Here is a 27,559-nt window from a genome sequence, read left to right on the forward strand (position 1 = left end):
GGTTCCAATTCTGAATTATAAAGTAAATGGGTGCATAAATGAAGTACACTTTGGGTGATGGAAGAATCTAGAGACACAGTCCATGGTGGAAAGCCTCTGGTGGAAAGTCAGAGTGGAACCACAGCCTCTTAACCAAAGACTTCAACCTGTGAACTGCAAAGCTTGTGTTGTGTAGATATTTTTGAAGTAAAATATACATCCCTTTGACTCCTGCAGAACAATTTTTGTTGTTAGGAAGACATCTGTTTTGTATTTGCTTATCATAGAAAAACATGTACCAAAATTCAAAATATTTTTGAATGTCGGTTTTAGCCTAACATTTTAGACTTGAAAGAGGCTTTTAGATAAGGTGGCTGAAAGTCCTAAGTTTGGTCAATACCAATTTCTCTAATACCAATTTCAAGTTCTCTTTCCCCAAACACAGCTTCCTCCATCCTACTCTTAGGTCAAGTGCTATTTCTGTTTGGGTATATAATTTTTAGTCATGCAATTCTAATAGATACTTTCAAAGTTTTTGACATGAAGTCATTTTATGTGGATATAAAAATCTACAGAAAGGCAAAATCTAATAAAATAACCATTTTCTATATATATTATAAAACAGTGTGAAAAAGAGTCAGCTTGATAATTTAGCACAAACTGACCAATTGAATGTGTCGATCACATAGCTACAGATGTACAGCCTTTCCCCCTTGACAGGCACGTGCCTCATGTTATGTTTCCAAACTGTGTGTGTCAACGTTCCAGAGTGCTATGGCTAATGCTCAGGGACATACAACATATTTTAAAACTTCAAGGAAAATACAGAGATGCTATATAAACTACCTTAGTTGTTTGGATCTTACTACTTAATAGAATGGAATAGTTGGACATTTCTTTTGTCCTAGGGGTGCCATGAGAAATTATTGAGCCACACTGGTGGTGTCTGAATCCAAGAAAGTTTAGGAACTTTTGGTCCAGCCTAGTGTATATTCTCTTTTTAAATTATTATAACCTTTTTGGGAAGTTGTTTGCCTATCGTATTTCAACCACAGAAAATACATATTATAACAAAACTTATCTGGCATTTACAAGACAGTGTACAATATTATATAGATAAGTAATCGATTCCTTTGTCTATATAATTTTATACATTCCAATGTTTTGTTTGTTTGGTTTAACTAACCTAATCTTAAATAGGCAACTACAAATAAAGAGGTACTTGAGTGAGAGAGTGTGGACTTGGAGTCAAGTTTGGCCTCCTTCTGCTACTTTGATTGTCCTTGTACAAGTTACTGAACTTCAACTCCCTCATCTACACAGTGGATTAATAAAACCCATTCTACTAAATTGTTAGAGGTTAAATAGGATTATGTATGAAAGAGTACCCACCATTGTTTCTCTTATTAAGTTGTATATAAATGGTAAATACTGAGTATAATGCCAGGAAAACACAGATCCTGTTTCAAAAAAAAAAAAAGAAAAGAAGATTCTATTCTAAAACCCCACCCAGCAATTAACTGCATTTTATATCCTATCTAGGATCAAATTCATTCTGGCCACAACTGAATGAAGCTTCCTCTGACTAGGAAAACATTATTGTTTAGAGAAAAGTACTACACTGCTGATGGAAACATTTATCTCATATAGATATAACCTTAACCTTAACTATTTTCATTGTAATCACTGAGTTTTAAATGTTTTTCTATTGCCATTTTCCACTTGTCTATCAGAGTTCATGTTGGAAAAGATCACATGATTTAAAAATGTATTTAGTCATTGTTTTGGCAGTATGAAACTAGAAATGTATTCATATACCCATTCTGCATTTTAATGCATTGATTAATTTTTCAGAAATGTGCTAAATGAAATAGCCATATACAGTTACTGATTGAAATATTAAATTGCCTTATGAGATTAGCTTAAATAAATACAAGTCGATGAGCCAAGCTTAATAAACTTAAAATATGTTGTATTTACTCTTCATCAGTTTTCTGAACAGCGTTTCCGCTTCCAATAAAAGAGGAAACTCTCAGTTAATTAGTTCCTCATACACCACAATAAAATTAATGTTTAGGAGTTAAATACCATAAACTTCCTCAGGCATATTTGCTGATGTGTTCCTGTTTTTAGTTAATGTCACATGTTTTATTGTTTAATGGGGTGTCATGTGGTTTCCATTATATCTCTCATGTGCAAAGGGTCCTTGTGTCTGGCGTTTTAGGAGACTGCATGCTAATTTCTAATTTAACTATGTCAGCTGACATACAGGTCGTTGACAGTCAGTGATGGAACAATCACCAAATTATAAGCTAAAAGCCATTGATGTGTTATGCCTTCATCAAACTGACAAAACAGGAAGCGTGTTGTCAGGATCACATACTATATAAGCAGAGAGAAGAGGCTGTAATGATATCCCAGGCTGCTGCGTTTGTGTGTGTGAGACTTATTGTGACCAGCTCTTCCTTTTATCCCTTCCCACCTCCCAAATATCTTATAAATCAAAGACTTTGGGTGAACTTGACTTCCTGGTAAATAATTCATATTTTATGTTATTTTTTGTTTTTTATTTCTTTATGATTTTTTTTAGTCACAGCTTACATTCAGTATTATTTTGTATGAGCTTCAGGTGTACAGCATAGTGTTTCCCCCGATATTTCAGTACCCACCTGGCACCACGCATTGTCATTAGAATATTATTAGCTATGTTCCCTACGCTGTACTTCACATCCTGTGACTATTCTGTACCTACCAACCTGTGCTGCTCCATCCCTTCACCCTTTTCACCCAGTCCCCAAACCCTCCACCCCTCTGGCAACCATCCGTCTGTTCTCTGTAAAAATATTTATGGTTTTAAAGAATTGCTTTGGCACCTAAACAGCCAATCATTTAAATTTCTACCTGAAGGAAGTTAGATTGATGGCTTAAGAATATAAAATGCTTAAAAAAGAAAAAGAACTGAGTACAATGTTGTATATAACACTCCAGAGTTATATGGTAACAGCCACCCTCCAGTTCTCATAAGTCAATAAAATGTTTTTTGCTAAAACAGTATAGAATAATTTTATGTGTTTCATCACTGAGAAAAAGGAGACAGATATATATTTCCTTATTGTGACAAAGTATCATAACATGGTATAAAATGATAGCTTATATTGTATACTACTGTTTCTAAAACAGACACATAATAGATTTAAGCATATCAGTGAAGGGAAGACTGAGCTATGTTAGTGACCATGGTGTGATCTAGTCCTCCCCCACTCTATCCCCCACAGCCACCATGAACACACACACACACACACACAAGCAAACAAAAAGTGAAAGCCCTTTTTTTGATAAATTCCTCAAATTGTATTAGACTGTAACTATATTAATATTTTAACCCACATCATTTGATTTTTAACAGTTAGGAACATAAGAATGCCATTCAATTTAAATATTAGCCCCTTTAGTTCAGTATTTTCTTTTTGGCATGATTCTCATTCTTGATAATGTAATAATGTCAAATGAAAAGACTGCTTAGCTAATGAATGACACTATGAGCTCTCAGTCAAGAGGCCTCAAAATGTGGTATCACCATAGGAAGTTGCCCTACTCCAGCCTCATGCTCAGAATTCTGACTTTGTATTTTTGTTGCCACAGAAAACATGAGAAAATATTTCAACACTAGACTCGTGCTAAGGTCATCAAACTTCAATGTAAACCCAGAACACCAGTATATGATTTTATGTGAATAAGTATAACTATTAATGATAACTGGACACCATATTCTCCAGTAAACATGCTCTTTCATGGTTGAAAGTTCCATTAGAAGACAAACTTGAGTTATAAGGTTGATAGGAAAAGTAGAGAAGCAGAAAAAATATTGGGTTGGCCAAAAAGCTTGTTTTTTTTTTCCTAACATGGCTCTAGTATCATTAGTTGTCTGTAATTTCACTCAAAACAGTTTTGTTAGATTGTATTGTGATGGCTGTCATTTCAATGTGCATTCAATAAAATCAAAATTGGTGAATTTTTGTGTAGCTATTTTAAAATTGAAGATGGGAGAAAATAGCAATATTTTTGGCATATCATGCTTTATGATTTCAAGAAAAATAAGAATGCAACTGAAACACACACAAAAAAGATCAGTGCAGTGTGTGGAGAAGGTGCTGGGACTGACAGAATGATCAAAAGTGGTTTGCAACGTTTCCTGATGGAGCTGTCTCACTGGACAATGCTCCATAGTCAGGTAGACCAGTTGAAGTTGATAGTGATCAAATTGAGACATTAATTCAGAACAATCAACATTATACCACATGAGAGGCAGCTGACATACTCAAAATATCCAAATCAAAAAAGTTATTGGTGAAAATGAAAAATGTGTGTTTTATTTTATGGGAAAAACTGGACTTTTTGACCAACCCGATATTTAATATAACAGGCTAAGATAGCATTTTGTTTCTAACTCTACCATAGATATGTATTGTCCACAAAGACTGAATAAGTCATGTTCTTGGAATGTCCTGTGAAATCAGATACTCTGTTAAGTTTACTTACTGTAAAAGGCCCAAATAATACTAGGTTAAACATGGGAAAAGAATCTTTTTCACTCACATGGTATTTCAGGCATTCATTGCGCATTTAGTAGCTCCATGATATCAGGTCCCAGGATCATCATCACTTTACTACACTGCCATGCACAAATTACGGCTCCCGTTTCACTGCCAGGTATCTTCTCCAGCTACCGTCCCCAGCATTGCAGTCGGCAGAAAGAGCAGAGGCAAGGAGAACTACAGATACTAAGTAAACAGTACGGTTTCTCTAATAATTTCTTTTGGCTCTGTTTTCACAGAATACGTTTAAACTTTTCTTAAACCTATTATATGTAGTCAGCTCATAATGACCCTTCACATGTTTTCTAATAGATTAAAGACAGCATCTACTGACTATACAAACCTCAAATAGTACAGAAGTATAGAAAACAGAAACTAAAGTTGTCTGCCTGTGCTCATATACTCCTATAATGCCACTCCCTAGATGTAATTACTGCTGACAATTTGATACATATTTCCAGAACTAGATATAGATATAAATATGTAAAAAGTTATGTATAAATATGTATATACATCTTTTTATATTTAGATATAGATATGTAATAGGCAGGATGTTAGCATATCTGTATACTGTAATATGTATCCTATACCTATACACTACATATAATGATATGTATTACCTCATATAATGTATGTGAGAGTAAAAAGAGTATATTGTACTTATAAGTAAAAACTATATTATGGCCACCTTTCATCTTTTATACTTTTAGACCTAAGTCATACTGCATCATATTTTATTAAGCTGGATGTTCCATATTTTATTTGTCTTTCCCACTAATGTATGCTTAGGTTTGTCTACAAAATTGAGAGCTTTAAACAATGTGACAATAAACATTTTTGTGTGCATATTTTTTCCCCAAATGAATTTTTCATGTAACCAGTCCCATTCCCAGCTTATAGTATTTTAATTTTATTCATTTTGTTCCTTTCTGAACACTTTTCACTGAGAGACTGCCTCTGAATTCTAAGGCTGAGATAGTAAATGCAGGCTTTAAAACTTTCAAAATTGACCCCTCTGAGTTAAGCTACCAATAGGCACCGAGAAGACATAATAGAAACTATTGTCTGGATTTAATAAATTATTTCAGAAAAAAAGTTTAAACAAGGTATTAGAAGACTTTGTAGTCACAATCCCATCTCATATTATTTTATGTTCTTGGGCAAGTCACTTTTCTCTTTGTGCCTTAGCTCTTTAATCTTTATGGTAGCTGCAGACATTAGTGATGTCTTCCCGACTCACTTCACAGGAGATTATAAAAATAAGATGGGATGAGTATTTGCGTTTCTAAAGATGTTAAATTACTGTATAAGTATAATGTGTCAATGTTATTTATTAAATGTATTAACCGGTTTTGAAAGTGTTGAATGTGACATAATGAAAAGGATTTCAGGAGTTTATTCTAGGTCACTATATTTCTGACCATTCAAGACATTTGAATTACTGGTTTTTCATTTTTTAGGAAGAAGGGAAATTTCTTAACACTTGTAAATTTTTGGAAGTCTAAAATTCACCATTCTCCTAGAAAGCTCAAATGTAGAGCCCATAGGCTTATTTTTACAGGGTTTAGGAAGCTTCCTGATCTCAAACTGCAGATCACAGACTCTGGCTGCACTCCAGCAGGAAGGAAATATATCAAAAAGCCCGGATAGAAAAGTAGAAAGGTTATAAAATGTCAAAAAAGTATCAAATAATGAAATGCTTGCTAATCCTTAATACTAAACGTGGAAAATAAAAGAGAAATAGCATTTGATTTACTATTAATTGGGTCATACAAATGCCCCTCTTACAAATCCCTACTTTCTAATACCTGAATCACCTTGTTTGCTTTTCTCTGTAACACTTATTTCCTCAGAAGACACACAGGCATAATTAGATGTGGTGGTCTAATATAGATCTGGATAAAGAAGTAGCTCCTTAACTAATGTTTCTCTTTGAGCCGCTTAAAGTGAATTATATAGTGGCATAAATGATGCCTTACTAGTGATGCTGGAATACAGAAGGAAAGGAGACTTTTTGATTCATTGTCACCTCTTCAGGGATATTCAAATTTCTTAGATAATTAATCCAGGAATTTTCACTGGTATCACAACTCATTCAATTTATGGGAAAAGAGGTGAGGAAAGAATGCTATCATCTCTTATGTACAGAAATATCTTCCCATTTGGAGAGATGTTTTGTAAAGGGTTTATAATCTCTTACTAAACTAGCCAACTAGGTAACTATTAAATTAAGTAGGATAAAGTTTTTATTTGCTATGCTACATTAAAAAGACAAATATATTTTTATTTAAAAAATATTTTACTGAAAAAAGTGAGCCTGTGGCAAATCAGTTAAAAATTAACAACTACCTAAAAATATCATCTTTTAAAATAGCTGTATAATCAAACAAGAGATGATTTATTCATTTTACCTTATCAAATAAAATCCATGTGAAATATTTATATTGATTACTGATCTTATGAGTTTATTACAAAAATATGGACATTTATCATAAAAATTTTAAATAGTAAAGTCATATACTATTCTAGCAAATCTATAAAGGTATTATAGACTTTATGCACTTAGAAACCCCTTTACCTTTACTTGTGTATCAATCTTTCTGATTTTCTTAACTTGGGTTCCACAGTAGATTTAGAGGAAATATTGATTTAACCACCTAAAATGACGAAAAAATATAGGTGAGCTTATTGCTATAAGAAAGCCAAGTTCAATTTGCTTGGATTTCAGGAAGTCTAAAGTGACCTGGAACAATCACTGTGATGAAGGCTTTGTTTTTATCGTCCATTTGTACATGGAACATCCTTTGGTCTAGCAGACGCCTTGACCGTACTCAGGTGCTGCAATGCCATCATGATAGTGGGTTTTTGTTCATGAGCACAAATCATTTTAGGGTTTAGGAAATTCACATTATTTATTTTTAATATCCAATGGGATATGAATTGCTTTAAAAATCAAATCTTACAACAGAGATAAATTAAGAAATATTATAAAAGAAGCATTGAGTGTATGAAAACATTTTACAGAAAATACTTTAACTACCTCCTCCAGGTTCTTATTTTCTCATACCCCCAAAACTCTAGGCCTTTCTTCCCGCTTTCATTTCCTACTCTACATTTTAGTCATTGGTAGCTGATGGAAAAACTCCATTATTGTCTGAAGTAAATCCTGTACAAAAACCTAATTTGTTCCTTATTATTATACCCATTTGTTTCTTCTACTAAAACTTGAGCTTTTGACATGGGCTGAGCTGTATCTTGTGTTTGATATTTGTTAATTTTTTGAACTAAATAAGTTATTCCTTCATTTATTTAGTCAACAAACACGTTAACAGCCTGTATTATGTATTTAACAGAATTCTGCATTTTAACAATTCCTATGCTAGGAACTGGGGATATAAAGATGAGTAAGATAAAATTTCTGCCTTCAGGATGCTCATAGTGTAGTTGGGAAGAATGGAGTGTAAATAGATGTAATGGGATAGATATATGCATAGCATTGAATACTACTCAGAGGAAAGGCAAAGAATTTAAATTTAAGAATGGTGGATGTTGCTGGGGATGATTTATTGAAGTGGAGGTCCTTAAGTCAAATCTCAAAGGATGAAAGGCAACTAAGCAATTAAAGAAGTTTGGGGGATGGAAGAATACAGAAACAACATTGCAGGCAATTAAAAGAAAAACCCTGCTTGGATAAAGTCCATAAAGCAGAAGTTGAAACAGGTTATACATGGACCTATATAGACTTTGGTTTTGAGAGTATGTAATAAGGCAAGAAATGACAAGCAAGTAGTTTAAGAACGTAAGAAGAGACAACTTGGAAACATTTTAGACTTTAGATGCTAGAGGTACTGAAAAAAACATTGAAAGGCTAAAAGCCAGAGGTGAGATCATGCTAGCATTTGTTCATTCTTCCATCCATCCACCCACCCATCCATCCATCCATCCATCTATCCATCCAACTATCCACAACAAGACTTACTTCTCTGATTCACTTTTGCAATTTTCAGTCCTTAACATATAGTATATCATGATCAATAAATATTTATTAAACTTTAATTACAACCAGTGAATATTAATTGTGTGCTTGTAATGAATGCTATTGAAAGCTGAACAGAGAATTAATTTCTTTAGCAGAGGACTGGAGCCCCAGAGACTGATTCTAGTAGTAGTAAGGAGGCTCTTCTAGTAGTAAGAAATAAAAGCCTTAGAGTTATTAAAAAAAATAGCTTGTGATCACTTGGCCATGGCAGGTCAAAGGTAGGGAGAAATTAAGGATTTGATCATATTTGTAGCCAAGGTGACCAGGTGTCACCAAAAGAGATAGAAATAGCATCAGTAGAAGGAGGTTTTGTGAGAAAAATGATGCATTAAGTTTTTACACATGTGAAGAATAAGTGTCCTATGGGACATCTGGGGAAGACAGGGAGTGATTGTCCAAAAAACAGTGGGAAAATGTCTAGTTTGTAGATGCTGTTTAGAATATATTAGTTTGTATATTGTAATTGGACCACAAGATTGGATAAGGTCATTCAAATAAAGTGAACAGAATGAGAAAAGTACAACACTAAAGATTAAATCCAAAGGACTACCAATATTTAAAGAATGAGCAAAGAAAAGATTCTAGAATAGCCTATTGTGGAAATAGTAAATTCGCTATGAGGAAGGTGGGAAGAAAATCAAACGGGCATTTTCTGATATAAGAAAGCTCAAATAGGGCACCATTAGCAATATCAGTTGCTGCACAACTGTGTCCATTAAAATTTTGCAATTTGAAGGTCATTAGTAAATGTATGAAGCACTTCCAAGAAAAATTTTTGGATTGAGACTAATGTGTTAGAAAACTAATTTCTAGCAATTCAGATGAGAAAAATTAATGGAAATAAGTCATTTCATACTAAATACTAAAGGAAGTGTTTAGAGGGATTATAGAATCTAGATATTTCATTGTTCTTTTAGGTAGTTGTGCATAATGTTTAAAGACATGGCATGTATGAATTTTTACTCTGATATTTGAAGTGCTCGATGGACTTCAATCAACCTTCTGAATACTTTTAGCTGTTGCATGAAAAAGGCACAACTGCAGGACAGTCCATTAAGACATTTTGCTCATTTTCTAATCTTTACTTTTATGGTCACCCGTTCATTCATTCAGCGAATATTTATATGTCTGTGGGCACCAGTCATTGCAGCTCCTGGGCTCTCTCATCTTTTCTAGTTCTTGTCTTTCTTCCTTTTTAATTCGAGACCAGCCTCTTCGCTGATACTTTCCCCAAGAATTTCAGCTCAAATAATTTTTTTCCTTTTTTGGTCATCACTGCCTTTCTTATTCATTTGATCTAATCACATGGCTTTATTCATTTCACATTCCCTATTTGTATGTCTTATTTATATAACTGAAAATACCATGAAGGCAAAGACTGTAGCTATTATTCCTTTGTGTCTTCCACATAATGTTTGATACATGTTTGGTGAATATACATTAAATGAATATATCTATAACTGTATCTATTTTGAATATATATTTTTAAAATTAAATTATATTTAATATTGTACTAAAATAATCTATAATGATTTCTTATTAAATTAGTAATGACTATATTACTTACTGTGTGATCTTGAAGATATTTTTGTTTTTAATTTGTATAATAATAATATCTACCTTACTGAGCTATGAGAATTAGATGAGATGTTTATATACACACATATGTAAACATCTACATGTCTATAGGGAGCATATGTACATATATAAGATGTTTTAACAAAGAGCTAAAAGTTAACACATATTAGTTGCTCACAATACAAATCAGTGGGAGAATAGTCAGTCAATCATTCAAAAATGAAATCGAACAGTTTAATACCTCTTTACATAAATAGCCTAAACTATGTTTTTCCCTCCCGTTTCTCCCTTTGAATCTCTTTTTTCCCCATCAAACTGATCATCAAGTCTGTCTCCCAAAACTGTTACCTCCTCCCTTTCCCTTATGATAAGGTTAGGCCATTATCATTTCCCATTAGATTTGCTGAAATCGTTTTAACACATCTGTTTGTCTCCAGTCTTTCCCACTTCCAATCAGTTCTAGCCCTTGCACAAAATTGATCTTTCTAAAACAAAATAAGACCATGTCACTTCCCTGTTTACAATCTTTCAGTGACTTAACATTGCCTTCCAAATAAAACACAATTTGCTACCTGCTTTTGCCTGCACAGATTACCATTTCCTATCAATAGCAGAAGGCTCCTTCCAAACAGAAAGAACTCACTAACTCATCTATTTGCCCATGAGGTGAAAGAAAACAACTTCTTTCAAAGGTTCCCTCCATGGTGTCCTTTTTAACTTTCTTTTGTCTTAGACTTTTTCAGATCTCCCTCCACCTGAAAGTCAGAGTGGTAAGAGCAGGGTGTTTTAAGTACCAATCTGAGAAGATAGTTAAAAAAGAGCCATCCTAGTTGCAATAAATAGTGGAGTTTTACTGTGTGATTCTCCAGCAGTTAAAAGACGTGGAAAGTAGATAGTAAAATGGTCCTGGAAGATAATCCGATGTTGAAGGAGCCATTTTTAAGAAATACTTTACTTACTTCATCAACACTCTCTTACAAGGTAATTTTTCTGAGGTGTCTAGAATACCTTGTGCTCTCTTTTGCATTGCTCTTTGAATAATTGGATTGGTTTGCATGTTTATCCCCCTCACTTAATTCAAAATTGGTCTAGGGCAGAGATCTTGTGCATGTCCATGTATAGGTTTAATTTTTATACTTCCCAGCACCTAGAGAAGTTAATCTGGTATTTGTTGAGAAAGCAAAATAAAACTAAACCAAAAACAGAAAAACAAAACCAAAAAACATGTAAGGCTAATAACAGTAAGTCCCCTTATTTTAATTAAAATAATTTCAGAAACTTTCCAGAATCTTTATATTAGCTTAGCTCAGTGGTGAGTGTGTGTGTGTGTGTGTGTGTGTGTGTGTGTGTGTGTGTGTTTGACCCAGGATAAGAACATAATTGCTTTTGATACTCTCCCCCAACCTAAATAAACTTGTTAGAAAACATTTTTCTTACTCTGTGCTATATAGCATAGAAATTAATCCTTGATAGTGTTGCTGGAGATTAGTATTATCTAAACATTTAAAAAATTAATATTAATGCAATTAATATACATCCTAAGGGGTCAAGTTATTTAATAGGATCTATATCATTTGTATCAATAGATATCTATTGCAAGGTAGCTAGTATTCTGAAAACAATGGGCTAATATGCCTCAGTATATTTTCAACTCTTTGAAAACCTTTAGTTTTGAGCTAGAATTTTCCATACTTGGCTTTCAAATAAGAAGTGAATTAATTTTGGAAAGGCTTAGGGAAAAACTGTTCAAATGGTTAAAACCTAGGAAAGAGTAAAAGAAATTACTTTTAACTAGTCGAAAGTCAATTTGAATAACTTACACATGGTTGAACTTTAAAAGTCAGAATTTTCCATTATCTAATTTTTTACCAAATAAGTACCTCATGCAGTATTTACAAAATAAACCTGTTGTAATATTTTTTAGTACAGTTAATTGAGGGATGTCACAAAGAGATGACATTATTTACATCAATAAAAGATTTTCCCCAACAATTTCTGAATTTTTCTTTTGCCATTAAAAAGTACCCTTGACCTTGTTTCTAAAGTTTTATAGATTATTGTTGTCCACTTTAGAACACTTGATACATGCCTGTACTATATTTTGAATTTTATTAAGACTTAAGTAGATATGTTGGCCACTTTCACAGTTGTTGTATTTGTGTTTACTTACTAACTTGAGGCAAATTTCAGTGAAGCTGGATATTCTAGGGTTGAAAAAATTGGTTGTAAGGTAGGCATGCTTCCAGTTTTGTATGTTTGTATGCATGGTGGAGACGGTTGTTATCTGTGGCACCTTAGACACAAACCTTTGGAAATTTGATATCTTGCTTATAATTATATATTTATATCTTGGGAACTGTATACAATTACAGATATAATATAGCTGTAGTAGACTTTTTAATTCCCACTGTCAGTCTTTTGTTTTCTCCAATTCACTTAAACATAAAATATTGGTTTGGCCAAAAAGTCTACTTAGTTTTTTCTGTAAAATAAAAGATACATTTTTCATTTTCACCATTAACTTTATTGATTTGGGTATTTTGAGTATGTCAGCTACCTCCTGCTATTGGCTTATAGTGGCTAGAGGCCAGGGGTGCTGCTAAACATCTTCCAATGGCTCAGACAGCCCCACAGCAAAGAATTACTTGGCTAAAATATCGATAGTACCAAGAAACTTCACTAACCACTCTTGCCATTTTCGATCAGTCACAGCACCTTCTCCATACACTGCACAAATCTTTTCTTTTTTAGTTTCAGTTGCATTTTTACCTTTCTTGAAATAATCATAATACACTGAAATTGTTGTGTATCTTATTCCATCTTCAAAATTAAAATGGTTGCAAAAAATTCACCAACTTTGATGTTTTTTTTAAATGCACGCTGACATGACAGCTGTCACAATACAATCTAACAAAATCGTGTCAAATGAAGTTAAAGACAACTAAGCACTGCTAGAGCCTAATAAATATATTGATATGTGACTGTTGGTGGCAAACATTTTGTGTTAGTTTGCTAGGGCTGCCATAACAAGTATCACAAACTGTGTGGGCTTAAAAAACTACAAAAGTTATTTTTCTAACAGTTGTAGAGCCTGGAAGTCCAAGATCAAGGTGTGTCAAGAGGGTAGATTCCATTCTGAGTCCTCTTTCTTTGTTTTAAGATGATGGTCTTTCTCTTTGCCTTCACATGGTTGTCCTCTGTCTGGGTTGTTTGTGTCCTACTCCCTTCTTATAAAGAAAGCAGTCATATTGGATTAGAACCCACATGTGGTGCCTCACTTTACCTTAATTATGTTTTAAAAACTCTATCCCCAAATATAGCCACATTCTGCGATACTGAGTGTTAGGACTTAAGCATATAATTCTGAGGGGTAAACAAGCCAGCCCATAACATATGCATGCATCTATGCATACATAGATGCATATACATACACATATAATTGCTTAGCTTGTATAAATGTTTAATGTTTCATACATGCATACATAAATTTATACACACATACAATATAACATGCATGTAAATACATATACACACACATGTTGATGATGAACTAAGCAGGGGTTAGGGCCACTGACCCCCCTGCTACTGAAAAGTTGCATATTACTTTTGACATCCCTAAAACTCATTTTACCTTGGTATCCACAAGGGCTGGGTTTCAGGACTTGTCGTGGATACCAAACTCTGCAGATTTTCAAATTTGCTATGTAAAATGGTGTAGATCAGTGTATACAGTCAGCTGCATACATCTGACTCTCAACCATGGGTCAAAAACAGTAAGGTATTTACAGAAAAAAAAATCCATAGATAAGTGGACCTGTGCAGTTCAAACCTGTGTTGTTCAAGGGTAGTGTGTGTGTGTGTGTGTGTGTGTGTGTGTGTATCCAAAGGAAAAATTATATTCATTGTATTAGTACATATTGATGAAATTAAGGAATGAAGAAAGATAAGTTTCCAGTATATGCCTTTTTATGTTATGGAATAGTCTGTATTTTAATTAAAATGAGCTCCAAATGTATGTATAATACTCAATTTGTCATTAACAATTGGATGCTAGTTATTTGCAAGTGCTCAACACACCTCTGCAGGTGTTCACTATCAATCCAAATTTACGAGTAAGTTTTTGTCCCTGGGTTCCAGTATCATGTTTAAGGCCTCCTACTACCTAACTTCGTTAATGACACTTGTTAAAACTTCATTTCATAGTCATTGCCTTTTCATACCTGAATATACTCAAGTCAAAAGTATGAAAAGTTTTCCAACTCCCTGCTATCAGTCTCTTTTCCCTCTGTATTACCGCCTGTCAATCTAGTTTTCTCTCTATTCCTTCAGCATGTCATAGTCAAACTTCGAACCATTTCACTCTGCCTAACACATCTCTCCTCCCTTCCACCTGCAAGTTTTCAAAGGCCCAGCTCACTCTTACTTTCTGCCTTTGTTCTCTGAAGACACTAGGCTTTCCTTCAGTCCTGTATGCTCACTGGTGGGCAGTACTACTCAAATAAACTCTTAATTAGAAAATATAGATCTGTTATAAGTTTCATTATGTTTTGTTTTGTTGTTTTTGTCTCCCATACCACCAAGCAAATTTCTGGTCACATGGTAGATGTTATAAGTGCTTATTAATTGATTAATTCACAACAGGGAAAGTAAATTCAATAAAATGAATTATCATTGTGAAAAAATGCTTCTGTATGTTTGCTATGGTTCATTTTATTATATTAATTAAGTGAAGAATATAAGTGAATTACATTGTTTTAAGTATTTAAATTGCTAATTCTAATAGTCATACTATAACATTTGTTATTTTAGTTTTCCATAAATACAAATTCATCACTTAAACATTTAAAATTCCCTTTACTTGATAAAATATGATAAGCATTTTCTAGATTAAATATTAAAAATAACAAATAATAAGTAAATCCTTATCACATAACATCAACCGTGCCCCCTCATCATTGGGTTTTTTACCCATTTACTGGATCTTTCTCATTGGTGTACAAGTGTGTTACAATTCTAACAAGTACGTACCTTTTAAAGAAAGTTACCTTGAGCATACATCCTTCACTAGGGACTGCAAAACACCACAATGCAATTGTTTATTTCAGCACTTCTCAAAGGAATACACATCACATAGGGCTCTTGTCAAAATTTAAATTCTAATTCAGAATGTCTGTGCTAGCTGCTTTATCAAGTTATCTTAAAACTTAGTGGCTTAAAACAACAAACATTTATTTGGACACAGCCATGCTGGGTTCCTCTGGCTCAGGATCTTTCGCATACCTGCAGTCACAGTGTTGGCCCAGACCGTAATCATCTTTAGGCTTCCTTGGGGCAGAGTCTTCTTCCAAACTCCCTCCTTTGGCTGTTGGCAGGCCTCTGTCTTTGCTTGATGTTGGCCAATGACATCAGTCCTTTGCTATGTGAGTCTCTCTATAGGGCAACTCACATCATAGCTGCTTGCTCCACAACAGAGAGAAGTAGGGAGGCAGCAGGGTAGGCAAGAAGGAGCCAGAGACTTTGTGTAACCAAATCTCAAAAGTAGCCTATCCTCACTTGTGTCTTCTGTTCAAGAGGAGGGAGTTACACAAAGAGGCATTACAGGAAGTGGGAGTCCTTGGAGGTTCCATCCTAAAGGCTGTCTGCCTCCGTGAATTTGGGGTGGGGTCTGAAATTCTACCTTTCTAAGAAACTCCTAAGTGCTGCTCTTCAATGATGGTTTGTCAGTAAACAAGCACCTACACTTTCCGCCCCCAGTTTCTTCATTCCAGTCATCCTGTATGGATCTCATGCACTCCAGTTAGAGTTTCTCGCCCTCCACTCCACTGGTATCACCCTTTTTGAAGTTACCATTGGCTCCCACATTACTAAATTCAGCCTTTGGAAAAATTGGTCACTCTTTCTGCATATCTTTCTTGACTTGGCTTCTGGAACACCAAATTTACATTTCTTCTCAGTTTTTTTGCTAGCTACCTATCCCTGACCAGAAGTGTAATGTATCCTACAATTTAATCAATCCTTGGAACTCTGTTTTTTTTTGTATTAGCTCCAAAATGATCTTATGAAAGCTTATATAGCTGAAAACTCCAGATATATGCTGACCACTCTCAAATGCAGGTCTCCTATGTGGATTTCTCCCCTAAAATCCTGACACATTTAATGTTTATCAAGTGCCTCAATACGAACCTCTACTTGGACATCTAATAGTAATGTCAAGCTTAAATATTCAAATCTGAACACTTCATCCCTCCTTCCCTCCCTTGCCTTTTCCCCTAACTAGCCAAACTGGCACTCTTGCTTCACATCCGTGTTTGAAGACCCAACAACAAACAGTACCACTGTAAAATCAGCTGTTCAAGCCAAAACCCTGCAAGTTGCCCTGGAGTTTTCACTTTCTCTCATTATAAACAATCACTAGGTTTTGTCAGTTCTTCCTTTTAAATATCACTTGACTTTGCCGTTCTCCATCCCAACATCATCACCCTGGTACAGACCATTACTACGTATTATACAGAGTTCTGCATCTTCCTACTGCCAGCCCAAAAGATTTTACTCAACCTCTCTTTTGGCCATGCTCATAGTGTCTTTTATTCTATAGGGTAAAGCTTAAATTCTTTAAAATTGTTTACAAAACCATACATCATCTGGCCACTGACTCCCTCTCTGGCCCCACTTATCTCCACTTCCCCTGAACTTCAGCAGTTCAGTCACTAGGCTCTGATAAAACCTTCCCATTTGGCTTCGAGTTATAACAATTGTTTCCCTTTTTGGAGGGCTCCTCCTTCCTGTCTTTGCCTGACTAGCTTTCACTTACTTCAAGTTTTAGCTTAAATATGACTTCTTCTTAGAGGGCTTTGACCTCTTAGACTGGGTTTTGAGTACCCACAATGTAATCTATAGTATTATATATACCTTTATCTTAATAGTCATTATATTTTATATTCATCTTTATCTTTTTCTTTTAAATTATCTTTACCATTTTCTTCCATTAAGCTCTAAGATTTGGGAAAGCTAGCACAGCAGGAGTAGATTCAGATATTGGTATTTTGAAGCCTGAAACATCTAATTTGGAGGCCTCTTTAAGAATAAAAATATGAAAAATATATACACACATATGTAAGTGAAATTCGAATATTCACCTATAAAAAGAAATTCCAACAAAGCAAAAAAATTAAAGAAGCTGAAAATACAAAAATATATGACCCTATGAATATTGCTTGAAGCCATCCCCAGAATCCCAAAAACTAAGCTTTATTAAATTCCTAATAAATATAGCCATTGATATTAGTCTTCTTTAAAGTGATATATCTAGTATCAAGAGCAGTGCTTACCAACACAGCAGGTACTCAATAAATATTTTTGAATTAATATGTTAACTGAGTTATTATCAGTTATATTTTATATACTTGACATTTAACACGTTTTTCACAAATCACAAAGTTTTTTAAAATATATTTTACATACTACATAATTCTTTTTATAGTTATTATTTTCAATTATTTGCTATGATCATGTTTCAGACACTACTAATGTACATATCTTTGGGCCCTATTCAAAAAGTCTGTTGTATCTCTTTACTAACTGGAAAAAAACTTTTTCTTTGCATCAAAAATATACATTATAATCTTCCTTATGTGTGTGTGTATATATATATGTGTGTGTCTATATATTTATAGGTCACATATATTACAACTTTAAGATTAATTTTAAATTGCTAAGATTCAATTTTTAGATTATCCCCACCCATAGAAATCCTTTGGGAAGAAACCATCTATTTTCTCTTTTCTTTATGTTTTTAAAAACATTTGTTTCTGGAATCATAAAGGTACCAATATTTTGTGTAACTTATAAAGTGCATTAAATGTTTTCTTTTTTATGAATTTGTCCACAAGACATTAAGTGGTTACTGGAATCACAGCGTTTAAAAAGTACGCTACTGGCTTCAGTCTTTAGAGTTCAGTCTGTTAAAATAGCATTAAGTTTGTTCTGTTCCTATTACAATGCCACTTTAAATTTGCTGAGGAGTCAGTGTGCTCGTATCAAGATTGTCAGGTGTGTGTGTGTACGTGTGTTATAAAGTGCAGCCCTCTGATCAATGTGCACTTTTTCCTCCCATTTTTCTAAATACATCATGAAAAAAGGATGAGGTTTCCGCCTTAATTGCTTGTGCCTTTTATTCACATTCCTCTCTCAGCCAGAATTGTGAAAAGAGTGTTAGTAAAAGGCTGCACAATAGAGCTTTTCATTAGGCCTCAGCAAGGCACACAAAAGAAGGCTTTTGGAAAGAGTGAATGCATGAGTTTAATTTGCAGGTGGAGAGTAGATAAAAGGTGCTGACGCCTCTATTATTCTCTTACTTAGGTGACCCTTACCCTGTTCAGCTGATCCCAACTACCATGGCAGCTGCTGCCGCAGCAACACCAGGCTTAGGCCCACTCCAACTGCAGGTAAGTCGGGAAACAATGTGGAGGAGACAAAGGTTAAGTAAATACTGAAAACAGCTATTATCCTGTTAGAGCAAAATAAACCCAACTACTGATAGCTGTCTCACACGTTTTTGTTTTTGAGTTTATTTGCGCTGATCCTCAACCAAAAGTTGAGATGTTGATTCTTTTAATTTTTAGCCTGTTTTCTGTACTAAAGATAGCTTATTGTATTTTTTTTAATTGCCTGGAATGATTTAACAAAAAGAGCTGTAGTTTTGCTTTGATTACCATGTGCCATAATTTTGTCACAGAATGGTCCTCATTAAGACTCATAGAACAAAAAACCTACAAAAGGTATTCAAACAGGTACTTATGGATCAAGGCAACTTAACCAAATTACTTTTGAAATTGTTGCTCCGTATTACTCAAGCACTCTGTACGTCTCTTTATTTCCCTGCTAACGCCTGCGCAGTTGGGCAAGCGAGGGTAAGTAGACCAAATAGGCAGGTACCCAAGTGAGCACTGTTTATGGAGACAACCCAATTAAGACCTTTTTATTTCTGCAGAATACATATTCTTATACATCCAAGAATTTCAGTGATAACTTTACTAAACAGGTGAATGATTTTCAGAAATTCTGTCTCTGGGGTTGAAAAGAGTATCAATAAAATTATATCAAAGGCATTTTTCACTATTTAAATCTTGGAATCAGCATCCTCCAAAATCTTCCCTAGTTTCTCTTGCTGTAGACTATATAGTTGCACAGCTATAATCTTCTATTTCAAGAAGTTTCATATTTTCCTTTGCCTGTGAAGCCAGATATATAGCAATTGTACTTAATATAGTTTATTCATATTCATGAGAGTGTATTGTCATGGTAGATGATGTTCATCAATGAGGAAAGCTGTAGTTTTATATGTTAGCATCAAGACGCAGCTACATCTGGTCAGCAAAGGGGATTGTCAGAAGACCCAGTGGGTTTGAAAAACCCAGCTGAACCTCGCAGGAGAAGCTCAGACATACTGTGTTCCACAGAGGTTAATAACAACCATTCCTATTTTACCGTTTCTGCAAAAACCTGCAGTGTGAGTTTCTGTTTCTTTGAGCTGGAAATACCTTGGGAATTGTTAGAACCATAGGGACAATAAAAGTAACAGGACATTTCTTATGCTTTGAAACAGCACCTGTGAAATTCTATAATACAAAAAAAGTGGTTGTTATAGGTAAAACTAAATAGAGTGGTAGAATTAAAGAAAAAGGGAAGAATAACCAGCAATAGATTTGAATGTGAAAAAAACCAGAGTTTTAGAGATTGAGAATGTCTGTTTTCAAAGCAACTGAGATGTTATCTTTTCCTTTCACCATTGGGTTAGTGGGAGGTGGGAGCGAGGGCAAGCTGGAGGCTTTCCCTATGTTTCATTGCAGGATTTTTTTCTTTTTTAAAAATTTTATTTATTTATTTTTAGAGAGAAGGGAAGGAAGGGAAAGAGAGAGGGAGAGAAACAGTAATGTGTGGTTGCCTATCACGTGGCCCCCACTGGAGACCTGGCCCACAACCCGGGCATGTGCCCTGACTGGGAATTGAACCGGTGACCCTTTGGTTCGCAGCCCACGCTCAATCCACTGAGCTACACCAGCCAGGGCATCATTGCAGGATTCTTGTAGAACGTAGCTTCCCTAGCCAACAATCCAAACTTCCTTTCCTACAAAGAATTAGAATATTTGACACAAATTAAGTTTTATTTCTGTTTTTATGATATAATAGCAGACTCTCTTAAAATTTAAAGGTATAAAATGTTTTTCTTTATCAGAAAACAAAAAATACACCAAACATGCTTAATCTATAAACAGGATAAGGATCCTTTATATAAGTGGCATTGTACCCATTAAAATATACAAGATTTTTTATTGTATTTTACTTCTTATGCTATTATAGTTGTCCCTGGTTTTAATATACAAGTTTTAATTAAGATCTCAGTGAATCAACACTGTTGTATAACAAGAAGGTTAATAATCTAAAATTCTGTCATGATAAGCTGTTAGCTATTATTAACACACATTTTAGCTCATAATTTAAAAATGGCATTCAAATGCAAACTCAGCCCAAACTTATGACATGGCTGATACTCTGGCTTTTCTTGGAAGTGGACTGAGTCTTACCTCTGCTGGGCTGCCTGCATCAATTCTCTTCCTACTCATATTACTGATACTGAATTCACAAATCCCTGACCTTGACTTCAGCTTTCCCCAGAGCTACAAGGGACCTGTAATACTTACCCCCAACTTGCTTTAAAATAGGATCCAAATTATTTTCTTCTTCACAAACCCAGATGGGTCAGAGAAAAGCTAACTACAATGTCTAGTCAGAAGTCTTGTCTTAACTCTTATCCAACATTCACACTGAACTTGGGAAACTATTTCTAAGAAGTTTCCTCTTAGTGGAGTACAACATATGAGCCAGTTTTAATTTTCTCCAAACTCTGCTTTTAATTCTACTTTGTTAAATTTCCATTTCCCATCCCTTAATATGCCTTTCAAGTCCCTTTCAGTTACTAAGATTCTCTTTCATTTATGTCAGAAATGGAGGTGCCAAACAACTTACACACATGACCCACAGACATAAAAAGGAGGGAAATCGCTGGAGGGAGTGGGGGGTGCTAGTTGGAGGGGGACAAAGGGAGCAAAATTAATCAAAATTAATTAATTAATTTTAAAAAGATTCAGTTCTAGATACTTGTGCTAGATTCTCTGCCAAGGTTTTCACTAGGATTCTATCATTTCATTTTTATTATACTACTTTGTGCTGTGTGTTAATGTCTCCATTTGACAAAGAAGAAAATGTTGAGTCACAGAGTCCAAACTCCATAGTTTTTTAAACAATTACATTTGCTTCTCCAAATACACGTGATATTATTTGATACTTTGAGGACATTGCTCCTCTTAAGACATTTGCTAACTCAGTAATATGCTAATAAAATTATAACAATAATTCTGATCAATCAGCACTTATACAAACACTCTTTATGAATTGCAACACTGAAATGACAGCTCTCTACTTCAATTTTTGCATGCTTTATTGCATACCTCTTTGTAAAGATATATATATATCTTTATATTGAATATATATATATTCAATATTCAATATATATATTCAAGCTTGTTTTTTAAAAAAAAATATCTAGATCTGCTCCAGCTGGTGTGGCTCAGTGTATTGAGTGCTGGCCTGTGAACCAAAGGGTTGCCGGTTGGACTCCTAGTCAGGGCACATGCCTGGGTTATGGGCCAGGTCCCCCAGTTGGGGTTGTGTGAGAGGCAACTACACATTGATGTTTCTCTCCTCTTCTTTCTCCCTCCTTTCCCCTCTCTCTAAAAATAAATAAAATGTTTTAAAAAATAAAAATATCTTGGTCTAAGAAGGGATGCTATAAATATATTCCTACCCATGGGTGACTTTTTTTAACCTATCATTTGTGTTTATCTTATAAATAATTGTATGCATATAATTGTTCATTCTCAGATAGTATTATGTTAAGTAAAACCCATAAACAGAATCTTTATTTTAAAAATAATAAAGATAAGTACAATTAGTTGAAAAGTACAATGAAATGGCATGTTTTAAATTAAAACACCATTTATTAAATATTATTTCTTGTTCATAGATAAAATAATGAAATATTTACCATGTAATAAAAATACTTTTCATTTAAACATCACCTTACTGTGTACTTTTAGGTGCAGTTAAAATACTCTAAGCATTGATATGTATTTATTTTTCATAGAAAAAATGACTGATTTAGATTAGGTACATAAAGCATGCAAATTAACACTTTACCAAAGCACCTTTGTATTTATTCTTTTATAATGAAATATCTTTGTTTCTTCTGTGTCTCAAGTCTTTCCTGAACTTGAGATGCATACGGCTAACTATTTATTGGCTACTTGTTTGATATTCAGAGGAAATACATAGATGTTTACAGACAATAGAAATTCAGAATAAAATAAAACTCACCAGTTTTTTTCTTTGCCCCCCAACCTGCTCATTCTCAGATCTTTGCAAATAGCTTAATTCCATCTATCACTCAACCCAGAAACATGAAAACCATGCTTAACTCCTCTTTCTCTGTACCAGTTCATTCATTCTACCAACTAAATCCATCAAGAATCCATTTATTTGTATCCTTTGTAACTGTCACTCTTTTGGGTGGGGCTACCCTAATTATCTGGCTAATTTACCACAATAGCCACTAAATCGGTCGTTCTGACTTCATCTTGCCTCCTTCAATGTACTCACTACTTATAGATTAGTCAGAATGATCCTTTTGATTTTAAAAAAATCTTATCACATCCTCCCACACCCACATAAAGGTGTCAAATGACACCCGGTGTTATCAAACCCTCTTTTTTTTCTGGACCTTTACATGTGGTGTTTCTTCTTCCTGGAGCTTTACCTACATCTTTACCAAGCCAACTCCCACTTATCCCTAATATTCCAAGTTTAAACATCACTTTTTCAGGGAAGACTTCAGTGCCCCCAAGACTGGATTAATGCAGCTCTTGCATGTTCCCAGAGCACACAATATTTCCCCACTCACACAGCCCTTGTAGAACATGTTTGAAATCCTACTTTCTCACCTCTACCAGATGGCAAAATCCATGAAGTCAATGACTCATTATCATTTGCCTTGAAATATTTTTAAAATATTTTATTTATTTTTAGAGAGGGGAAGGGAGAGAGAAAGAGAGGGAGAGAAACAGCAATGTGTGGTTGCCTCTTGCATTCCCCACACTGGTGACCTGGCCTGCAACTCAGGCATGTGCCCTGACTGGGAATAGAACCAGTGACCCTTTAGTTCACAGACTGGCACTCAATCCACTGAGCCACAGCCTCCAGGGCCTCAGATCTTGAAATATTTATGGATTCAATAAATATATATTAAATGAATACATGAAAAGTGTATCTTAACATTATATTTTCAATAAATTATCCATTTATTATGCTCAAATAGCTATTCTGCTTTATAATATTGGAATTAAGCTGAATATTAATGATTAATTTCATATGTAAATTTATTTTCATCCTTTAAAAAGGCAATAGCAGAAATATAAATATCAAAAACATTAGAGGTTCATGGAAGAAAAAAGTAGTAGTTTGAATTCCATTCAATAAAATATACATTGAAACTTATAATAAAAACTATTCTCAGTGAAATAAAGGAGACTTATGAAAACACTATATGCTTAGTACCGTGTTTGGCACTATGGTGTTTAAAAAAATTACTTGTGTAACAGTTTTAGTTTATACTAGCATCCTCAGTCTGCTCCAGCTAACCCGGCTCTTTGCTACCCTTCGACTTGCTGAAGCAGGCTTCTACCTAAAGTCTTGCATTAGCTGTACTTTACCTGAAAGGCTCTTCCTGTTGCCTCTCACCTCATTCAAGAATTTGCTCCAGTGTCATCTCTCTCAGACCTAACCTGTCTAACCTATTTACCTCATAAAATAACCCTCCCAGAAAGACCATACTTTCTACTTCCCTCTTTCTGCCTTCTTTCTATAGAACTAATAATCTTAAAACATACCACATAACTTACTTATGTTCCTTATTTACTGTCTGTTTGTCCCAAATATTCTCTAAGGTCCAAAAGAGCAGGAAATGCTGTATTTTTTGTTGTTATTCATGAATGTATCTTATGTGTTCAGAAGAATACCTAGCAAATAGCTGGTGCTGAATACATATTTATAAAATCAAAGAAACCCTTATGAAACCCTAATGGTTGTAACTAGTTTTAATTAAAACAACAAAGCAATATATGACTAATTTACTAAACAAGTGATATTCATTTAAAGACAAGGGAACTTTCATTTTTTCAGACCCTACTAGGAGTTTCTTTTGTTTGTGAGAAATCTCTAGCTCTGTCTCTCTGCTTTTTGCTTCCTTTATATTGTCATAACCATGGGCTGCTGCATAAAGAATGTGTTTTAGCATTTGTTTATAATTCCTTTAAGCTCATATTTAATGGGAAAAAAAGACCAAACATTGCAACATTGGTTATTCCTATATTGTTTGCTAATGTCTAAGAGCACATAACAAACGATGCATAAACATACATGAGAATATGAACTCTGAAGTTACTTTCAACTCAATATGTCTCACCTTGCCAATGTAACACTAAAGTAAATTATTTCTAAATAATCAAGGAATGTATTATAAAAATTATAACTAGCCAGTTGCCAATCTCTTATACCGCATTTACCTTCTTTTTCTTACTCCCCATCCTTTCTTTGTTTGTTTCCTCTCCCAACTTTCTTCCAAAAGCCAAAGATACTTTTCACATTTGTGCTCCCGATATTGTCCCTTTTTAAAGAAGAAGGATTAATTTATATAGAAACCTAATCTAGCTTCACTTTAACATTAAAAACTGAGTAGAATTATTTAAGAAAAATAAAGTTACCCTTTGAAACTTCTGGATCGTTGTGACTACACAGAATGAGGCAGGTATATCATCTACTTCTAATCAATAAATGCGAACAATGGCGACAACCTATCGCACATTTGTCTCTCATCTTTATTACTAATTTGCATGTTCCTTGATGCATCATGAATTTTTTATCAGTAATGGTTGTGGTGTAGTGTACTATTTCTAATTTTTAACTAAGTTTCTAAGATTCAGAATTAGAAGAAAATATTCTTCACTTATTTCTCACTTTATAAATACTGAATTTGTATTGGCCAAAAGATGGTTGCTGCCTCTTTTATCTATAGGAAGCCCAAATGTTGACTCCAACCAAGGTCAACAATGGAAACCAAAGTGAGAAAAGATACAGATTCTTCTTGAATCATTGTAGTTTACTCAAAATAAGCAAGTAATATTCATTCAAGAATTTTATTGAATCAATTAACTGTCTAATAGTTTCAGTTGGATTATTTTTAAATCTAAAATAGTATTGTTTGAATCAAGATTCAACATTGCAAGCTGTCATAAATGAAATCACATGGGGTACAGTTTCAGTAACCAGTAACATCAATCATATGCATTTTCTGGGATAGAGGAAATGGGAGATGACGTGTGATCATGGTGGAGAATGAATCGTACACAATATCAACTGAAATCAATCTTTCTTCATAGCTATCAAAGCTACATGGGTGTCATAGTGGAAATGGCTTAAGCTTCTATCTGGTAGAAAGTAATGTCAAGGTGGATGTGAATGAAAAACCAAAGTTCATCTTGTTATCAACCTCCTGCCAGTCTCTGACCTCAGAAGGAGGTCAATAATTATGACAGGACACAGACAAATGCTCCTTAATCCCCAGAGTGCTGTAAGTGACTGATTATGGCTTTCTCTGTCTTACCGAGAGAAACACCCAGAAAATCAATAAGAAAAAAATAACCATATGGAGAGGTCTGGATATGAGGATTTTTAGTTTCATATTGAAGGCATTACTTACAAGGATAAATACTTGTAAAGTATTCATCTTTACCTATCTACATACTCTACTATTCAGCTTAACAATTAGTTCATAGTTGTTTCCATACAGGGTGAAAAACGATCCACTGCTCCTCATTTTAGTGGCAACCCTGGAGTACTGTTTGCTGTTGGACTTCTGTCTGCATGAGTGAGTTTTCTTGCAGGTTAAAAGAATGAATTCCCTCTTTTCCTTTCCCTTCGACCCTGAGCCTGCAGGGCAGACAGACAGAAGCGCACATAAGATTAATACAGCACAGCTGCAAGTGTGAGTCATTTGCATGTGTATTAATAGAGGCAAAAAACCCAACAACAATTAAATTATATACAGAAACATTCTGCATACTAAAGAACATATGCAAATAGGCTTGAAAAAGTGCAGCCAACATTTTCTCTGACTTTTCTAAGCCCATATGGGGTAGAGTCAGACCCCAGCCGCGTTCAAGAATCTCCTTTAAGGAAGGACCTGGTAGGAGCTACATCCATAGCTATTACCACCCCCAGGGTTCCTGGGAGCTGTTTGACATTTGGACAATGGAGACAGTACAAGTGGTGTCTTTTTCATGCTATTTCTGTATTTGTTTGTTTCCAGCTGCTTTATAGTGTCTTGATACATGCTAATGGAAACATCAGTCCACGTGTGCTCTTTCTTCCACAGTACACATTTTTATTGTAATGACCAATCAAATAAATGGTAAATTCTAAAATTATATTTGAAGTTCGATTGTGTTGTACACTGAGGTAATATGAGTTTTTGTCAGTGCCAGGATTTCTGGTCACAAGGCCATGCCAATTCCTTGATGGCATTCTGTCTTCTCTTAATCAAAACATGGTTAGGTTACCCTAAAATGTCTCTGGGCCAATTATCGTACATGAAAGCATGGCTAGGCTCCAGGCCAACAGTAGATGCAATATTAGGAACAATACCAATTTACTGAACTGTTAAAAGTACACAGTTTTTTATTTTATCAGGAGAAACAGAACTACTTAATATTCTAATCTTGGCTATATGTAAAAAGAGAGAGCAACTAATATTCTTCAGGTTTACAGATTGTATTGATATTACAATTTTTCTTCAACTTAATTGTCCATGTAGTTTATATTACCTGTATCCTTTAATTTATCCAAGGAGTGTTTTATGAAGATGAGTTCTACCTTAGTAGAAAAATTGTACATAAGTAAAATTATCACCTTAACAGGACCAGTAAGAATCTTGAGCCCAGAGAGCCCAAATGAAGACAAGAGAAACAAGTGCTGGGTTTGTAGGAATTAGAAAGCTGTTGAATAGTATCCATTGTTTTTATGGCTAAATCTCAAAGTGTGCAACTGGAACATGTAAATTGCATTACTGCAACTAGTGAACACAGGACAGACTTCTTTGTAGTTAATTGATTATATACAGAAAAATTTAGTCTCTCAGCAGGGGATAATTAGAGGGAAGATAACATAAAGACTAAAGTAAAAGTTTTTATTCTATTAAGGC

At 34.4% G+C, this 27,559-nt stretch overlaps 1 protein-coding gene across 6 annotated transcripts in view; it reads left to right on the top strand.

The window, feature by feature from the left end:
• SOX5 (SRY-box transcription factor 5) overlaps positions 1-27,559 on the top strand; it is a 930,694-nt gene that overhangs the window by 808,428 nt on the left and 94,707 nt on the right. For all 6 annotated transcript variants that reach the window (XM_045829753.1, XM_045829752.1, XM_045829754.1 and 3 more), the window contains one exon: positions 18,550-18,635. In XM_045829753.1, the coding sequence (XP_045685709.1) occupies positions 18,550-18,635 (86 nt within the window). The remainder of the gene's footprint in view (positions 1-18,549; positions 18,636-27,559) is intronic.

This window comes from Phyllostomus hastatus, unplaced genomic scaffold (assembly GCF_019186645.2).
Source record: "Phyllostomus hastatus isolate PE091 unplaced genomic scaffold, TTU_PhHast_1.1 phas_scaffold_93, whole genome shotgun sequence".
Classification (NCBI taxonomy): Eukaryota; Metazoa; Chordata; class Mammalia; order Chiroptera; family Phyllostomidae; genus Phyllostomus; species Phyllostomus hastatus.